At 43.1% G+C, this 19,827-nt stretch overlaps 2 protein-coding genes across 2 annotated transcripts in view; one reads left to right on the forward strand and one right to left on the reverse strand.

Annotated features, from left to right (window-relative positions):
• Positions 1-2,869: 2,869 nt before the first annotated feature.
• Positions 2,870-7,440, forward strand: guk1b (guanylate kinase 1b). The gene is made up of 7 exons (XM_029429421.1): positions 2,870-2,981; positions 3,170-3,211; positions 5,317-5,413; positions 6,176-6,314; positions 6,842-6,926; positions 6,999-7,084; positions 7,161-7,440. The coding sequence occupies exons 1-7, from the start codon at positions 2,870-2,872 to the stop codon at positions 7,188-7,190; spliced, it is 591 nt and encodes a 196-aa protein (XP_029285281.1). The 3' UTR covers positions 7,191-7,440.
• Positions 7,441-7,544: 104 nt separating this feature from the next.
• Positions 7,545-19,827, reverse strand: part of obscna (obscurin, cytoskeletal calmodulin and titin-interacting RhoGEF a) — a 64,778-nt gene continuing 52,495 nt past the window's right edge. The window contains 21 exon segments of the mRNA XM_029429631.1: positions 7,545-8,053; positions 8,969-9,118; positions 9,905-10,001; positions 10,251-10,474; positions 10,909-11,148; positions 11,579-11,649; positions 11,651-11,685; positions 12,470-12,637; positions 13,610-13,732; positions 13,854-13,982; positions 14,429-16,205; positions 16,352-16,429; positions 16,534-16,579; positions 16,957-17,109; positions 17,215-17,241; positions 17,331-17,503; positions 17,586-17,663; positions 17,753-17,813; positions 18,587-18,787; positions 18,873-18,960; positions 19,037-19,205. Of these exon segments, the coding sequence (XP_029285491.1) occupies positions 7,885-8,053; positions 8,969-9,118; positions 9,905-10,001; positions 10,251-10,474; positions 10,909-11,148; positions 11,579-11,649; positions 11,651-11,685; positions 12,470-12,637; positions 13,610-13,732; positions 13,854-13,982; positions 14,429-16,205; positions 16,352-16,429; positions 16,534-16,579; positions 16,957-17,109; positions 17,215-17,241; positions 17,331-17,503; positions 17,586-17,663; positions 17,753-17,813; positions 18,587-18,787; positions 18,873-18,960; positions 19,037-19,205 (4,257 nt within the window). The 3' untranslated portion in view covers positions 7,545-7,884.

The raw sequence follows: 19,827 nt of genomic DNA on the forward strand, positions 1-19,827 counted from the left end.
ACACAGTATATATATATATATACAGTATATATATATATATATATATGTATATATATATATATATGTATATATATATATATATATATATATATACAGTATGTATATATATATATATACAGTATATATATATATATATATATATATGTAGAGAACACCTCTGTGTTGTTAACGAGTTTCCAACTGTTGGATCTGAGGATGTTGGTTGTGAGACGACAGGAAGCATCTGCTGTTGTTCAGCCTGTTGGCAGCTTTGTTACTGTGACTGTAATGTGGTGAACTCACCCTTTAAGAAGTGGGTCGGTGCAGGATTAGTTACAGAGCGGAGGAACACTAAATCCACTCTGAGCGTTCACTGCAGACGAGGTTCCATCACAGAGAAGGAAAACGCCTCAGAAACCCTGAACGCTCACGATGATGTCATCTCTGATTTAAAGCGAAGTGAAAGGAAGTGAAAGGAAGTGAAAGGAAGTGAAAGGAAGTGAAAGGAAGTGAAAGGAAGTGAAAGGAAGTGAAAGAGCCGTTAACCTGCACGTCCTGTAGCGGAACTGCTTCATGAACTGGGTTCACTTTGCAGCTACCAGGTTTCCACATGTGTGTGAGCACACTGGAAGAAGTTCAGTTCAACCCACAGCAAAGTTTCCCGAGGGAGGGATGTGGTCAGGTCAACAATATAGAAAAAGCCAAGAATTGCCCGGGTGTTCACAGGTCATACATAAACCAAAATAATAGAAATTAAATAAATATTTAACTTATTTAGACTTGAAGCACCGGTCGGACACCAAAGGACCGTCGTCTCACTTCTACAATCTTAACGACGAAAACAAACTTGCACCTTTTTAGACAGTTTGAACTTTACTCGTCAGAGCCGGAGCCATGACGGTTAATTACAGAAGAGAAGTAATGCTGAACGATCATTTCATAAATCCTTTTAAGGCCCAGGATGACAGGTGTTAACAGAACATAAAAATGTAAAAGAAAAGTAATTTAACTGCTTCAATCTCTGCAAATATGAACGTCGTTGAAGCTCCTGCAAAAATGTCGTTAACCTACAAGTTTGTTTATGTAGCTCAACGCTGGCGTTTCTGAACATTCCTGCAAAGAGTTAAGAATGCTTCTTCCAGTTTTGTTAGATATCCCGCAAATCTCATGTTTCAGCAACACGTCTGTGCACGATCCTCACACACACTGTGACCTGTGTGTGTGTGGACGCACACACTGTGACCTGTGTGTGTGTGCACACGGGTCAGCATGCACACATGTGATTGGTCATCGAGCTGAAGGGTGGTGGTGGTGATTCAGACTGACAGTGAGCTGCTTCAGTGGATCACACACACACACACACACACACACACACACACACACACACACACACACACACACACACGCTGAGAGGCCTGGCTGAAGAAGCATCTGCTATTAAACCTTCCTATGACACAGACTGCACCGGCGGAGTGAACAAAGGTAAGGAGGATTTCTTTAACTTCACATAAAGCGATTAAATCTGTTATTGATTCATGTTTTACTTTATAAAATGTCAGATAATAGTGATAAATGTCCAAGAAGATGAGTTTAAATGTCTTGTTTTGTCAGAAACCCAAAGATATTCACTTTAATATGATATACAACTCAGAAAACAGGACATTTATTTCAGCATTTTCTGACGTTTTATCATGAAATCCGACTTTAACGATCCTGTTGATCGATCAATAAGTTAGTTAACGAATCGCTGCAGCTCCATGTTACATGTTTGCAGTGTTCGTCTGCTGCTGGGATGTTCAAACACTCTGGGGACTCATCTCGTGTGCAGTAAATGTTGCATTAAGAGGAGAAACTCTGCAAAGGCTGAAATAAATGTGTGTCTGCTTTTAGATCTGTGAATAAGTTAAAGTTAAAAAGGGAACGATTGATAACAGCAACATGTTAGAAGGCTGGGTGCTCACTTTGACTGTATGATAAGTCATTGTTTTAAAGGGGACTGAAGTGTCCTCCTCAGGTAAACGGGTCACCTGTTCTGGACCCTTGGTGCTGTCTGGCACAGATGCAATTAATCCGTCTGGCCGACCTGCACGGCTTCATTAACGGGCTCCCTGAACGTTCACCTGCGGCTGTCTAACGAGTCGGCAATTAGGACAACTTTAAATATTTCAATTAAGGAAATAGGAAGTGTCATTTCATTAAAAGTAGAGATTAAAAGCACAGTAATGTGAGTCTGCTCTTCACTGGACGTGCGTGTTGGGACACTGCCGTGGCTTTAAGAGAAGCTTGGATCAGAGGATTAACCTTCCTGCACTTTGGTGTATGTACGTGCTGCTGAAGTGGAGATTTCTGCTGAAGAGTGTGAGAAAAAGCTCCTTTAAAGATATGTATTGTAACATTCATACATGTTGTACACACTACAGGTGAACAGAGTCATACATGTTGTACACACTACAGGTGAACAGGGTCATACATGTTGTACACACTACAGGTGAACAGAGTCAAACATGTTGTACACACTACAGGTGAACAGGGTCAAACATGTAACTAACAGATATCATGAAGCTTCCCCACTTCATGACTCACATCAACACAAGTTTATATCACAAGTGTTTAATATGTACATGAGGCGTTATGTAATGTAGCTGTGGAGAGTTTACATCTACACACACAGTTACACACACACACACTCTGATGTTCTCATGTTCCTCTCGTCTCACAGAAGATGTTCAGGAAGTTAAATAACACAAACTCTTTAACTGACCAGAGTGAAACAATGTTTTTGTCTCGCTCGTGTCTTAACTCTGGATTTCCGCCGGCACAAGATACCGGAGTGTAATCTTCTCTCTGCACAAAGCTGAGCTCCTTCTGTTTCTCCGTCTGTCTCAGAACAATGTCCGGACCGAGACCCGTGGTGCTGAGCGGCCCCTCCGGCGCGGGGAAGAGCACGCTGATGAAGAGGCTGATGAATGAGCACGAGGGCATCTTCGGATTCAGCGTGTCGCGTACGTCTGTGTGCAAACGTATTGACTTCCACTGAAACTGTGTGAGGAGGAAGCAGGAGACGAGTCAGTGTCTCCACCTGCAGCTCCAGAACAATGTGCATGATGCCCCCTTTAGATTAATCTTCTCTTTACACAACTGATGAATGACTTTATTTCTGTGTTTTAACGATGAACTCTTCTCCTCACAGACACGACAAGAAACCCCCGACCAGGAGAGGAAGATGGAAAAGGTACGCTTGTTTTAGTATCTGCACACGTGTCACATTCATTCATTCATTCATTCATGTGTCCACACACGTGGCCCCTCCCACATGGGATTACACTCCTGCACGAACACAGAGTGTAGAAGAGGAACAGAAACACAAAGCTTAACATCGTCTATTTCACTTATTATTTAAACAATGCAGCACATCGTTCACGATATAAAAGAACTCGTTCTACATCGGATTCCCAAACCGTGAGCGTACGCAAGAGTTTAAAACCTTTAAGTCGTTCATTACAAACACACGTCACAATACGATGACGTAATTATTTATTCTTGATCATTTAGATATTTTAGAAATATAATTTGGTTGGACGTCTCCGGGCCACATCCTCCAGATCCTACTGGGGGGTCCCGAGGCGTTCCCAGTGAGGAGATATAATCTCTCCACCGAGTCCTGGGTCTTTCCCGGGGTCTTGTACCTGGAACACCTCCCTAGGGAGGCGGCCAGGTGGCTCCTTCTAACAAACCAGAACAAGAGAAGATAAGAGTACAGGCGACGTCACACTAACAGTGTTTAGTGTTTAGCACCTTCTCACTGCAGGACCTTCACGCTCTGTGGATGTGAACCTTTTACAGCTCTTTGCTTTCTGTTTGTATTCCACGTGTCCCAGCCTCCCCACCTGCCCGATCTAAAGTAACGGCCACAACACTTCTTACTCCCAAGTGAAGTGCACGAACGGTTTTGTCCTCACTGTGAAGCTTCCTCGACATGAAGGGATAAACCTCTCTGTGCCTCTTCTGCTTTCTCCATAGGGCTGAACAGTCTCCCCATGCTTCTGGGGGCGATTTTACTTCCTGTAGCAGCCGTCTTTTCCTCTGAAGGGTTAGAAATGTCAACCACATTGTGTCCTAACGAATCAGAAACCACAGATAAAGGTGACTTCTGATCTGTTTTAAAGCAGAGGGGTTACTTTCATCATGCGCTGTCATTGGATTCGTAGGAACTAAACGAGTTGAGAGAATCAGGATCAGACATTTTACACTTTGGAGTAATAAGTTTTGAAAATAGCCCCCTGTGATGCCTCGTGGTGATTCCCATTTCCACACCTGTATTTTGTTTCCCCGACTGTGACTGATGCATCGAGGATTAGCAAGCAACCGTTAGCATCGCAGGAGAAAGATTCAGAACCTGGACTTATATTTTTGGGATGTACAGGATGCACCTGAGCTTCTCAAACTTAAGCTTAACTCTGGAGAAAAGAACCGTTACTTTGTAGGACCCTGAACGCATCAGCGGCCTTTTCTCACTTTGGACCAAACTGAGGTTTTAATGTTGCAAAGAAATATTTAAAGCTGCAGTTTGTAACTTATGAGATATTTGCTGCAAGTGTCGCAGTATCCTGAGAGAAGTGCGTGAGACGTGTTTATATGTCCCTCCAATCTTTTCAGAAACATATTTTAATGTTGAAAACAGTCGAGTCAAAACCGCAAGATTCTTATTTTAAACAGAACACTAGAATATGTTTAGAAATAAACAACGCAGTCGCAGATTATTGATTCATATTTGACAGTTTGCTCAGAGCAGACGCTGCGTCACAGACTCCGATCGTTGGGCGCTCAGGACACGTTCTCTCTCAGGATAAAATGAGTTTCAGCAAATATGCAAAACGTTCTTCTCCTTAAAGTTTCCAACTGCAGCTTTAATGTTCTGCAGCCTTTGAGGTCCAGTTTAAAGTAACGTCTGCTTGTTTTCAGGCTTATTATCTATAAGTTCGCTGCACAGCTTCGTCCTGTTCTGTTGTTACTTCATGCTAATGATTGTGTGCGATCGCAGAGTCCATTAGTGTTAGCAGTGACGTGTTTGTGTGTGTTAGGCCTCTAGATCTGGGATGTGCTCTGTCACAGTTACACATCGCACACACACACACACACACACACACACAGTCTCTAAGTTGCCTCAGACATCGTAGACTTGTAGACACCTTATCAGCTAAGCATAAATATAATCCAGTTCAGTCTTTGTGACGTTCCTTCATGTTCTCTGTCGATTTGAATCCTCTCCTTCATTTCTTTGCATCGTGCACGTTTCAACGGCAGACCTTGATTCATGATGTGCGTTGCATTACACAGATTACCACTTCACAACCAAGGAGGCCATGCAGGAGGGCATCGACAACGGAGAGTTCATAGAAAACGCTGAGTTTTCCGGCAACATGTATGGAACAAGGTAAATCTTTGATCTTTCACTGAGTGGAGGAGCAACGTGTAGATGTAGATGCATCGTGGCTTTTTGGACACATTTAACTATTTGTCATTTTTATTATGGAGAACAAGAGCGTCCGAGCATCATGTGTGTGGTTCACATGTTTCTTATTGGTCTAAATACAAATTTGAGGCTTGAGTTACTTTTCAAATGACTATTTCCAATCCCCTCCCTGCCCAGTGAAAACCAGGTATCAACACATTCTGTGATTTTGAATTTAAATGCGTTTGATAAGCATTAAAATGAGAACATCCTTACACATCTACAGCAGTCATATTAACCCAAAAACATCCTATTACTGAACAAGACTTTTACTTTTCATACGTTTAGCAGAACTTTAATGTATATCAGCACTTATCTGAAACCACTGGTTGTCTTGTGTAAGAGACTCCTCTCAGGGATCAAGAGGATGTAGAATCTCTGCTGACAGATGGAGCTTTAACCCTCTCAGGTCAAAGAGAGCAGCGCTGCGGCTCAGCACCTCGTGTGTCACTTTTAATCTCTCCCTCTTCTTGTGGAGATCACACACACACACACACACACACACACACACACGAGTCTGAGCAGCTGGGATCAATGCAGCGATCCTCTTACCTTACCGACGACAGGCTCCCAAATTACACGATTACGCTCTCGTGAAGCCTCTCCGTGCTCGGATGTGACGGCCGTTTAAAAAGCTTCTTCTTTTGTACGGATTCATGATGTCACAATGTGTCGGGTCTGCAGTAAAGCCGCCATACAGGACGTGCTCGCCAGGAACCTAATGTGCATCTTAGACGTGGACATCCAGGGGGTGAAGAGGATTAAAGAGACCGACCTGAACCCCATCTACATCTCCATCCAGCCTCCCTCCATGGAGATCCTGGTAACTTCATATATTGCATTAATTCTACTGTTTTCATTCAGCTCTGTTGTTGCTCGTGCGATGTCGACCGTCAAAGAGTTATTTCTGACATTTATTTAGGTGATTGGTGCAAAATATCTTTTTTTTTCTTACAGTTATTGAGATATAAATATTTTACTGTTATATTTTTTTCAATGGGAGTGCACGTACATTCAGGGCAATAACTCTTGAATGCTAAATTAGATTAAAACCAAATTTGGGAGTAATGAACATAAAGGCACATTACACAAGTCTGTAACATCTCACACAGTTCCAGCCACAGGGGGCGCCACTAACAATAAAACATGGTATTTATTCGATGCTTGCACGTCATATTAAAGCAACAGCTCCACCTTGTGGCCATTAATAAAACACCACTCTGTCTTATTCCTGCTGCTGCTTTTGTTTTCGTTTTAAAAACCTCCTAAATGCAACTTTGTGAATTTGGTACAAAACTGCAGACGTGACGTTTGTTGTGTTACTTGACGGAGTTTCATCGTCTTCCTCAGGAGAAGCGTCTGAGGGACAGACAGACAGAGACGGAGGAGAGTTTACAGAAGCGCCTGGAGGCCGCGCGCATCGACATGGAGCTCAGTGAGTCTCACAGCTTTGACGCGACGCTGAAATAAAGACAACCATTGCAGCTAATCCAGTTTTGTCCCGCAGGTAATGAGCCCGGAGTGTTTGATGTGGTTATCGTCAATGATGACTTGGAGAGGGCTTACGAGGAGCTGAAAGATATCCTCAGTGACGTGAGTACGACCTTAAAGTGTTCTCTGACCTTGTGACTGCTGTGGCACAGACCGAGTACCGTCTCTCTTTAAACAGGAAATCCAAAAGGTTCAGGAGGCTCAGTGAAGACGAGGGGAACCAACACCTCAACAACTCTTCACCCACTTCATAGACCTTCATCGTTTCTTTAACCAGGACTCTGGACTGAAGAGTTTGTGTTGCTGCCAAACTCAGAGCTGAATGATCCTGATGAGTAAACAGCAGCATCATCAAGAAAAGTTACTTTCATTTGTTTTGTTGGATTCTACTGTAGAAATAAATGTGCTCTTCGTTAAGTATATGAGTTACAACTTATATTTAAATAGTTACTCACATGCTGCTTATTATTTCATTATTATGGAGGAATGTGAGATCACTGCATATTAAACATCTGTACGTTCGTGTGGAATGAATGAATAAAGAATGTGAGCACGACGGGACACTTTTATTTAATCTTTCATCATCAACTTATTGGCGAGCGACCCCCAATATTTAAGTATTATTAAGCATTCAACAGAACATTTGTACATTATTACTTTAAGGCAAAACGTGAACATTTTTAATTAAATAAATCACTCTTTAAGTCCAACACTGACACTGAGGAGCAACACAACAGCTTCTCTAACGCGCACCTCGTCCCTGATGTGTTTCCACACACACACCAAAGACTGCAGGACACTTCACACACTTTGGAAACTCATTAAGACGCATCACATTCACCAGAGGAGACTTAAAGGACTGAAGTGAAATGTTAAAAAGCTGCGTGGAGGAAGAGACTCCGTCACTGGAAGAAGGGACCCTGCAGCTTGGTGCGCACCAGGTCTCGCTTCTCCTCCTTCTGCATCAGGTAATCTTTCAGCTTGTCTGTGGAGAAACACACTTTGGAGTGTCGGCCGCGATGCGCCCGCAGCCACGGGTTCTGGAGACACTCGGCTGCCGTGGGTCTCCCCCTGCAACGTTTTATCATATTATAACAAGCACATTTATGTTCTTCATTCACAAATACAACATGTTCTGCATGTGCAGTTAAAGGGACAGTTCACCACTAAACCACAAACACGTGTCTGTCTTCTCTTTAACACAAAGGAACTATTTGTCTTGTGGTGATTCAAACTTCAACATCAAGGAATAGTATTTTAAAATAATTGTTTCTCTATGAAACTTCTTCTGATTGGCTTATTTACTGTACTAAACATGTGATAGGAAAATGGTACATTTGCTGCCCCCCATCAACATATAACACACAGGGTCTTCGGGTAAAAGGGTCAGAAGTGAAATTTAGACCATTTATCTCTTTGTAAATGTTAAACATATTTAACACACACACACACACACACACACACACACACACACACACACACACACACACCGAACAACCTGAGTGTGAGATTCAAAACCTCAGAAGCAAAGTCTCTTCACAGGACTCATGACCCGGTGACTCAGATATTCCACAGAGCTCGTTGTGAGCAGTGTCATGTAGGAACTATTTTCTCTCTACCGAACTACACCCGCCAAACGTATCAGCGGGCGGAAGGAAGTTCAGGCTCTCCGGAGCTGAACGATACGTTATTATCTCACAAGCCTCCTGCGCACGCTTCCTTCTGAGCAGTGATACGGTAGAAAGAAAACAGTTCCTGCATCCAACAGCTCACAACAAGGTCTGTGGATCATCTTCAGTAATCAGGTCATGATTCCTGTGAAGACACTTTGCTGTTGAGCTTTTCTAAGCTCCGTCTACTTCCATCATCTTGTAGAGAAGACAGACATCTCTACGCCAACTCACTCCAGGTGAGAGGGAAACGTTTCGTGTGAACTGTCCCTTTAAGTTGCAGTGACGCGGACGACAGTTGAGGACAGACGCTCACCAGGATTTATTATTCAGGCTGCTCTTCATGAAGTTCAAGGCTCCCTCGGACAGGCCGGGGTAACAGCGTCCAAACTGGATCTTCCCCTTCTTGATGTTTCGGTCCTGCTCCGAGCTGTGCTCGGCGTGGAACGGGCTGTCGGCGCTCAGCCTGGGGAAGGAAGAGGACAAACACACAAACATTAAACACATTATACAACGAATGACAGCTTCTCAGAGCTACAGGATGAGCGGCCTCGTTACAAATACATTGAACTCATGACAAATAAAAACTTTAATTAGTGTTAAAATGGGATTATTTTAATCCTTTTCTTTCCTGACATTACAAGTTTTGAATCTCAAAATAATTGCTGGCTTGACATCGTAAAAGGTTTTTATTACAGTAAACATTTTGTGCAAAATTAAACTAAATCCTAAAATGTAAATGTGAATGAAATAAATGTAATTTATGTCGTTTTTTTCCTTTAATTTGGTGAAATTTAGTCTTGAATTTCCTCCAGAATATCATTTAAAAAGTCTTAAATTTCACTTGCTTTAATCTGAAGTAACCCTGTAACTACTTGAGCTGCAAGAATCAGAGTAAATAATCAAAACGTACATGAAAAATAATATTATCTAAAGCAGAAGTGCACGAACGTTTCCCCTGAAGGACCACGAGCCAAAACACAGAGTTGTATTTTATTGTATTCTCAGATTAGGTGTTAGCATAATTAATAATTAGGAATCCGACGTATTTAAAGAGCAAAACAGCAATTTATATATTAAAAAAGGTAATTAATAACAATTCTAATCCAACGTGGATGCTTCAATCTTTAAAATAGTTCATTTGTCGTCCTTTGTTCTGATGATGTTCGATACACATTCATCACATCACAAATTGACTCCTTCCTTGAAGCAGAACATCTTTCAGTTCTTCCCCCTGCACCTCTGGACTCACATGAGGAAAGACAGAACTCCGATCGCCCACACGTCGGTCTCCGGCCCGACGCCCTGACCCTCCAGGATCTCCGGAGCTTTAGGGAGGACAATATAAACTGACAGACAGAAACAGGATGTTGGTGATGAAGAGCTGTGCTGCTGCGGAACATTCACTCGCTTTCTGAATGAAGGAAATGACTAAGACACGGGACTTGTTTGTTAGGCTATGGTAGCGAGCATCAGCTGCAGGATTACTTCCCTCCGTCTTAAAGAAAGTGTACCTTTGCTGCGGCAGTCTGTTGGAGGCCATGACAGTCAAAGCTTTAGTATTAGAATCTCAAACCAGCTTTAGAAAGACTCGGTACCTTTGCTGTCCGACAGGCCGTGGATGTGCTCGACGTTGAGAGGCTGCCCGGGTGTGAAGGACAGAGCGGTGCCCAGGTCGACGACCTTCAGGTGGTTACAGTCGTCCACCAGCATGTTGTCGGACTTCAGGTCCAGGTGGACGACTCGACGGCTGTGCAGGTAGTCGACCGCGCTCAGGATCTGAAGCAGCAGCTCGGCGACGTGAGTCTCTGCGTACAGATCTCTGAGAGGGAGCAGACAGAGTTCAGAGTCACGACAGGCGGGGAGCGGCTGCACAGGGAGCACACTTTATGTCTCAGGTGTGAGACAGGTTTGTCACACACTCAATGTTCCCTTTTCACAGCAGCTGTCATCCACACACACACACACACACACACACACACACACACACACACACACACACACACACAGTAAGGGTCAGTTTACTTTGATTCGTCTTAAAATCACTCAAAAGTTTAAATGACATTAAATCCTACATGTATCATCAACATGGCGGCGATAATTAAAGCTGCTTATTTTAGTGTCTTACACAAACTATAAAGTGAAGAGTTCTGCCTGCCTGTCACACACACACACACACACACACACACACACACACACACACACACACACACACACACACACACACACGTGTGTGTTGCTCCAGCCTTCCTTTACCTCGCTGCCAGACTGTAGAGCAGCTCCTTGCCAGGGCAGAGCTCCTCCACCAGCACCAGGTAGCAGGAGGTGAGGTAGGCGGTGTGCAGCTGCACCAGGTGAGGGTGGCGGAGCCTCTTCAGCAGCTGGTACTCCCTCAGCACCAGCTGCCTCTGCTCCGCCTGGTACGGGCTGATCTTGGCAACAAACACTTGGCTGGTCTCAGCATCCCTGCACAGGGTGACGACGCTGAAGCGCCCCCTGAGGGAGGACGGTACGAAGAAGAAGAGGAAGTGAGGAGAAAATCATTTTCCTGGAGGTCCCCTGTAACACTGAGTTAGCAGGTAAAGAGTGGAGGATGTGGCGCCCCCTGGTGGTAACATATGTTTTCAATATTAAAGCAAGGCTCTCATCATAACTAACTATTAAAGTCTGTTGTAAAATACTTTTCTTTATTTTACAAGAAGCGAGAAAACAATGTAAAAATACTGAATTTCAGAACAAAATACCAGGTTGAATACAGAGATATCAGAATCTGTGACAGACGTGAGAAACCTGAAAAGTAATTTCAAAATAAAACCCAAAGGAAGAAAATCATCAAACACTAAATACAAAGTAAAAGAAACAATTACACAAAAGATCATCTACAGATACTGTTGCACAGAAATCGCAGCTTCTACTTTAAACCCACCTGTTGATCTCAGAGAGGAAGTTGAAGTTCTTGTGTGTTGTCTGTCGTTCTGACCCGGTGACCTTTGACCCCTAGGGACTCAGTCTGGATGAGAGGAATGTGGATCTCTGTACGAAAGAGTGAATACAGAGGATCACAGTGGATGTGTGTATCACTGCTGAACATCTGTGTGTTGGAGAATTCCTGCTACATTTACAAAATTATGAATTAGATCAGGGATGGTGGGGGCCGGCAGGGGGGTCTCCGCAAATTGGAGGAAAGATAAGAAAAAAAGGCAAGAAAAAATATATATGTACGTTATATATAATAATAATAAATAATAATAAATAACAATAAATAATAATAAATAATAATAATAAATAATAATAATAACAAATAATAATACATAATAATAAATAATAAAATAATAATAGTACATACTAATAAATAATAACACGTAATAATAAATAATAATAAATAATAAATATTAAATAATAAATAATAATAATACATAATAATAAATAATACAGAATACATAATAATAAATAATAATAATAGTAAATAATAATACGTAATAATAAATAATAATAATAATACATTATTATTATTAGTAGTAGTATAGGCAAGTCAATATTAACCTGCTTGAAGGACAAACAATGCTTAAAATGGAAAACAAAAATATTAAATCTAATAGAATAATTACAGATGGGAAAATACAAAACAATTGTTATTGCATTAATAAAAGTAATGAAATAAATTCAGAAGTGTTTCTTTGTGCTGTTTCCTACATTTACAATCTTGCAAAAGGGGGCTTAATCAAATGTTATGTGGAGGGTCTTGAAATGCAATATTTTGGGAACCCCTGACTGAGCTCACACATGCATCACTATGTTTAGTATGTATGTTTCTTGCCTTCAGGATGAGTGGCCATAACGACGGCTGCTGAAGCATCGCTGAAAGGTCCCGCTCCGGTCTTGGTGATGCAGCCCACCCTGAACGCGTAGGAGGCTCCTCTAGGGAAGTCCTTCACCACATAGCAGCTGTCAGTCACCTCCTCCGACAGGACCGTCCACTCCCCACCTGAGGAGACACGGAAGTCTGAGATCCTACTGCACATTCTAAGATGAAAACTCTCTTTTCCAGCCTGTGTGCACAAACATCTGGAGTGTCTACCAACACACACACACTGTGGAACAAGACACCACATGTGTCTCCACTTCCTGTGTCACATGCAGGCTTATTAGAATACATCTGAGTATCTCCACCAACGCCTTGAGAACTACTTTTGCAATTTTTCTTGCTAAAACTTTGTTTCAGACAATAAGTGTTTTTGAACATTAAAGCATGCAAACATCTTCTTATAGAAACCCAAAATACAAGTATGAACCTGAAAACAAGAGCACGTGTCCCCTTTAATGCTCCAGCAGTAGATTCATGCATCAGTGAAATCAGTGATACGGTTAAAACATTTATTGTTGAGGTCAATTTGAGAGTAAAATAGAAATATACAGCTGTGAATTAAGTAAAGAAAGAAAAACCTAAATTCAGTATCGACTGACAGCAGAAATGCTTAATTGTTCTGGCTCTGTGTCCAGAAGACTTTTAGTTAAGACTGTCTCCTTTCCCTTTTATCTCCACACCCATCTTCTTCCAGCCAATCAGCTCCTTCCCGTCACCCTGAGCTTCTCCACCCATCTCTCCACCTGCACCTCATCCCTCGTCAGATTAGTTTGTATTTCAGTTTAGTCTTTGTTGGATTCTTGGTTTTGTTCTGTGGTTATCAGTTTTGCCTTCTTTACACAGACCGTGAATATAGATTCCTTTTTCTATAAGTTCCCTGCAGTGTCCTTCTCCACTCGATTTTTAATAATGCAAAAGCTCTAAATTTAAGGAATTTATCTTTCATTATGAAACAGTTTTTTTGTGCTTCTGTAAGCAAATAGATTTTATATTTCAGTAACAGGAGCTTTCACAGTTGTCCAACACAAACAACTAATTTGTTTCCCTTTAACACAAACCACTAACTGTGCTGTGTTTGCTCTGTGAACTCACCCTCTGTGCAGTACTGCACACAGTAGGTGACAGGCTCACTGGACTGCACTGGTTTCCAAACCAGCAGGACTCCACCGCCATCTAATTGGAGCACTTCAGCCTTGTTGGGACGGACCAGCAGATCTGGAGATGATGGAGTGGAACAAACATACACAGCCAGGATCATAGCAAAATAATAATCACAGGTTTTCAGGTCATTTTGGAGCAGAAATACATGATCTACAGAATATACTTTATTCTTTACCTTTGTTCTTTTTGAATGCAGGTATTTTGAAAGAAGGCAAGAGTTTGGAGGCCCTCTTTTTAGGACTCTCAAGACCGCTGCTACGATGCCTTTCAGGTGGGATGGGAGCTGATCCTTTAACTATGGGCGCTGTTATAAAAGACAAATCAAAAAGGGAAAACAAAATAACATAACTGAGACAGGTGACAGCTATGGTTCATTCACACTCACACACCGTTGGCCATCGGAAGCAATTTGAGGTTCAGTATATTGCCCAAGGACACTTTACCATGCTGACTGCAGGGGCTGGGGATTGAACCACTAACCCTCCAACAGGTGGACGACCCACTCTACCTCCAGTGACCTTTGACCTTTGACCACCAAAATCTAATAATCTCCTGGAGTCCAAAATTGAAGAAATTCCCTCCAGGTGTTCCTGAGAGATCGCGTTCACGAGAATGGGACAAACATACGGGCAAGCCGAACATAATGCCTGATAATAGAATATATATATATATATATATATATATATATATATATATATATATATATATATATATATATGTATATATATATATATATATATAATATCTCACCTCCTTTACTGACATCCTCATTACTGGAAGACCTGGAAAACAGTTTGGTCAGGCTGGAGGCTGAAGCTCTCATTTTCTTCCTCAGGGACATGGTGGGAGTATCTGGCTTCATGATCTCTCCTAGTGTGGGTCCTAACGCTGCATTGTCCAGCTGGGAGTATGAATGTCCGGTCCAGGACTGCCTGCGGAAGATCTTCAGCAGCCCGCCCCCCAGCTTGGGGGACTTTCCTGTAGGTGGCAGAACTTCTAGGACCGGAGCGGATGCATGCCTTTGGAGGCCACCGCCCTGCTTCTTGTCCTTGGCCCTGGGAGGCCTCTCTGGAGCCTGCAGAGAAGAGAGGCTGGGACTGGGGCTCGCTGCTAGTAGGGTCCCCGGCCGACCTCTGATGGTTGCGCATAAATTGGGGTTGGAGTGGGTGCGGTTGCGAGGCGGTGCCTGGGGAAGCGAACTCCTAGGTTTAACCTCTTGAAACGAGCATGGGGATTGGGAAATGAGAGGCTCCCCTTGGTCATCATACCCTTCACTCTCTCCTGATCTGCATCTGCCTCTGAGATGACCATGACTCAGCTCCTCATAGGAGCCGAGTCTACTTGAAGACTCGGAGCCACCATGCTCCAAAATAGACGATTCAGCCAGAGACCCCTGGGAGCCAGCGAAGGTGTCGCCCGCTGCCTGCGGATCCAGCCTGGAGCTCCTTCTGTCTCCAGCAAGGAGGCTTGGAACAGAAGAGCCACCTAGCGTGCGAGTCCCTTGTATTGGCGCGACAGAGCCTCTTCTTCTTGGGGGTCGCCGAGGGCTCGGGATTACCAATAACTTACTCCCTGCCACTTCATCATCGGTCAAATCTTCCTTCAGACTTTGAGAGCCTTCTTCTTCTTCTTCTTCACCAGACTTTGTGTGCTTGGGGGAGCTGGGAGATCGTCGAGAGTACTCGTCAAGAGACCTGCTCCTCCTGTGAGGGGGTACGTTGGTGTGGGCGAGGCTAACCCCACTGTCAAATGAACAGGACTTCTGCATCATAGGCTGGACCGATCCCCGTCTCTGGCCACGATTGGTCTCCGTGTCATCCTCCACGTATTCAATAAGAGGCTCGTTGAGACGTCCTGAAAAGCTTCTCCGGAGCGGTTTGCGGCCTCTCTCCTGCTTCTTGGCCTTGAACTTGTCCCGTAACGTCATGTGTCTTGCAGACATGGGTGAAAGCTGATGAGAGGTGCTGTAGAAAGTGCTTCGGATGACGCTGCCACGAGGGATACGACCTCCGTCACTGCCTGAACCCTCATCCCCATCGGATAGGTAGAGAGATTGACTGCTGTCCTTGCTGAACCTGCGCTCCCTCTGAGGTGTCTGTTGGGACGACACGTCTGAAGACGCAACTGACTGCCTGCTCATACTCCGCTCTAGGACACTCATCCTTCCTACCAACTCTACATCCTCCTCTTCCTCCCCTAATGTCACTTCCTCTTCCGCATCTAAGTGCAGTTTGGCAAAAGACTTCGGGATCTGGTCTCTCTCCGTTAAAGGATCGTAGTCCTCCTCAGTTTCTTCCTCCTCCTCCTCCTCCTCCTCCTCCTCCTCCTCTTCAGTCGGGCTGTAGTGCTGGAAAAAGTCCCAGGAGTCAGCTTCATCATACTCGGAGGAGGATCCACTGCTCAGAGAGGTGCTGCTGTGTTCCTGGGGCTCGCGGGGCACGGTCACTGCAGTCTCTCTGAGAGGAGCGTCCAGCAGCTCGGAGATAAGCCTCAACGTGAGAACTGACCCAATGCAAGTCAGAGAACGCTGGGGAGAAAGATGGGAGAGATACCGGTGAAGACAGATTTAGAAAATATGTTTTATTTTAAGGACATTATATGATCTACTGGGAATTCATATTAAAGTTTGTAAACATTGCAATAAACCAGTTAGTACTTCCTTAAGTAACCCACCTGCCATTTCCTTTTAGAGATGAAGATCTTCAAAGTCTTTGTGTTGATTTCATCCGTATCTTCTCCTGCGTGTTCGTCCTGTGAACACAGTTACAAAGATGTGTGTGGTTAGTTGTGTTCCTAAGTTACAGTCGTATGTTTTTGAAAACAGTAAAGCTCTATTGTGCTGTGCATCCTCTCACCTGCAGCCACTCGTGGCTCAAGCACTCAAAGGCAGATGGTCTCTTCCTGGGTAGAGGAAAGTCAGACTTGTGTTATGTTGCACCATGAAACACGTAATAGTGTTGTTAGTGTATTAACATTAAATCATTCGACTCCTTTATGCTCATTTCTCACATGAAATGGGACTTTAAATGGAAAAATATGAGAAAGATTATTATTTATTTATTTTGGAAGGTTTTTGTTGCATGTCGAAATTTCGAGAATACAGTCAAACTTTCAGTATTAGTACATAAGGGAAAAATAAGAGAGGCAGATTTGTTAATTTATTTTGCATTTCAAGAATACATTTGAAATATTGAGAATAATGTTGAAATGTTCAAAATAAATTTAAAATGTTCAGAATAAAGTATTGCAGCGTAAGCAATAATGAAACTGGTTCCTACTCTGGATCTGGCTGAAGGAGCATGTGGAGAAAGTTCTGGGCCTCGGGGCTCCTGTACGTGACATCCGGGGCGTCCCAGTTCAGGGTCCCCTCCCCCACCCTCAGCAGTGTAGCGCGGTCCGTCTCACCCGCAAAAGGGCATCGGCACAGCAGACTATCAAGATAAAGTGTGATGTAAATAGTCAACAGAGGTCATATGCACAGCTTTTAGATAAACTGTAGAGTGAATATTTTTGAGAATATTATCAGTGATACATACCATATATGGGCGATAACACCCACAGACCTAGAGGAGAGAATAAGAGATATTAATGTGTGCTGTAAGAGGAACAGGTCTAGAGAGAAACCAATTAACCAATTAGCAGTTAAACTCACCAAATATCCGCGGCCACAGTAACCGGTTCTTGGTGAACAATCTCAGGGGCGACAAACTCTGGCGTACCAAACATGCTGTATTGGTGTCTGGACATGTCTATTTCCTGGCAGAAGCCAAAGTCACAGATCTTGATCTCATCTCTGGGCGGATAAACCATGAGGATATTATCAGGCTGAAGGGAGAAGCCATTAAAAGGGAGTTAAGAATCGCTTTTTAAAATAACGACAACGTCAATAATGGACCAGAAATCTCACTTTAATGTCCAGGTGCAAAATGTTCATGCTGTGAATGTGACCAACTCCTTCCAGGATTTGCTGGATGTATGACTGAACCTGCAATAAAGTAAAGAATATTAGTCAAGAGACAAATTATATCTGCAAGATATGAATCATTGTTGTAGGGAAAAAATGTAAGCTTGCACCTCTCTCTCCGACACTGATCCTCTCAGTAATAAATGGTCCAGAAGTCCATGAGAACAGCAGCTAGAAATGGTGTTAAAGAACTCGTAACTTAATACTAATCAAACGCAACGGACTAAGTCTACTGTGAGCGAAAAATTATAGAGATTATATGCACTGACGCTAAAGGTAAAACAACATCCTGCAACATGGCTGTCGTTTGTAGGGGAAACTGCAAATCCGGGACTGAAAAACAGTAAATTATCTGCTTAAATTACAGTCAGCTGGACTCGACAAAGATCCATCTAACTTACCAAAGAACGGGTTCATGGACGTTGACTTGTGGCCAATAATGGTGTTTTCTGACATTAATATGTACCTGATTCTGACGCCGGGGAAATGCACAAAACAAAGACAAAAGCTTCAAAGCTTAATTGGTCGTAATTCAATGCAGGATTTGTTGACGAAATGAGTGTTATTTTATTACACCTTTTATTTTGAAAACTGTAAAACAAACGGCTCATCATGATGGAGGTTTTTAAATTAATGCTGACAAGAACGTAACAGTTGCACAGAATATAAATGAAAGATGATACATATTTAAATAATTAGTAGTCAAAATCGTATATACCCAAAAATCTAACATACCTGACGCAAAATGTCAACCGCAAATCCACGTTTCACTGGATTCAACTGGATTCTAGTTGTTTCTGTGAATTACAACGATCCATTTGCTTCTCTTTTCTTTCGGCCTCAAGTTCTTGTTGAATCTATCTGTACAGTCATCTGCATCTTTCCCATCTTAGACGTATTTCTTGTGTTATGCCCTCTATTGTAGCGTTTAACAGGAAGGATACATTTCTGTGATCAGCACCAGAGTGCGTCTGGTGCAGAAGAAGTCCAGCAGACAGGCCACTCTAGGGTGAGCCAGGCGGGACAGCAAGTCCCTCTCCTGGAAAGCCCGGGTCCGAGTGCTGCTCCGCAGAGGCAGAAACTTTGCAGCAAACACTTCTCCTGTTCGTCTGTGGACGACACGCTTCACCACCCCAAAGGTTCCCCTAAAACCCAGAGAGATGATGCGGATCATATCAAACCTTAACAGGGCTCAAGGTGAGACTACATTATTATCAACTGCAGGTTCACCTTCCAATTTCCTCATGGACATCATAGACGGAGAATAACTTTCTCCTCTTCCCGAGCTCCACCTCTCTCTCCTGGCACTCCAGTGGGCCTGCAGAGAAAAACAAAACCTGTGAATAAAACAGGTCCAGTACTTGGACCAACATCAAGCATCGCTGTCGTCTCACCTTCCTCCACCGTCAGCTCCACCTGGCACGAGGCATGGCCAGAGTCATTGTAGGCGAAGCAGGTGTACACGCCGCCGTCCTCCCCCTCGGGGCACACTATGGTCACTGAGCAGCGGGCTCCATGCTGAACTATCTCTACATTATCATCGGCTGCAAGCTCCTCTCCATCCTCCAATCACAGAAGAAAGAGAAACGTCTTAGTAGTGAGAGCTACCAGGTCCACAAATACTGTTAAAACCGTTGACTTGTGAACTCTAAAAACAATATAATGCACTCCTGAGACGAACATATGATCTTATTTTATGCTTCATTCTCAGAAGACGCAGTGTAAATGCACACTGTTTAGTATTTTACAAGAAGAAAACATAAGCTAGAGAGAGACGGGGTATGCATTACTTATCTGTAACATTTATGGTACCACTTTTGGTTAAATATACATAAAATAATATATACAAAAGTAACTTGCATGGTAGGAATATGATATTTTTTTCTATCATCTAAATTAAATCACAACCAAGCGTCAACCTCCAGGTCTCATAAGTGAAGCCAATTCAGAAGAGTCTTAAACCTGCATTCTCTGTAACATGCAGCAGGGGGCGACTCCTCTGGTTCTATAGAAGTCTATGATCAAATGTTTCTACTTCTCTGTAACCTCCAGCAGGAGACTCCTCTGGTTGTATATAAGTCTATGAGAAAATGTTTCTATTTCTCTGTAACTTCCAGCAGGAGACTCCTCTGGTTGTATAGAAGTCTATGAGAAAATGTTTCTACTTCTCTGTAACCTCCAGCAG

This window comes from Cottoperca gobio, chromosome 4 (assembly GCF_900634415.1).
Source record: "Cottoperca gobio chromosome 4, fCotGob3.1, whole genome shotgun sequence".
In the NCBI taxonomy this organism is placed as follows: Eukaryota; Metazoa; Chordata; class Actinopteri; order Perciformes; family Bovichtidae; genus Cottoperca; species Cottoperca gobio.

Excerpts from the sequence above, each read along its gene's own strand:
- guk1b (XM_029429421.1), top strand. The coding sequence starts at position 2,870 with ATGTCCGGACCGAGACCCGTGGTGCTGAGCGGCCCCTCCGGCGCGGGG. Across the intron at positions 6,315-6,841 it reads CTCCCTCCATGGAGATCCTG|GAGAAGCGTCTGAGGGACAG; the intron begins GTAACTTCATAT and ends CGTCTTCCTCAG. Across the intron at positions 6,927-6,998 it reads GCGCATCGACATGGAGCTCA|GTAATGAGCCCGGAGTGTTT; the intron begins GTGAGTCTCACA and ends TTTGTCCCGCAG.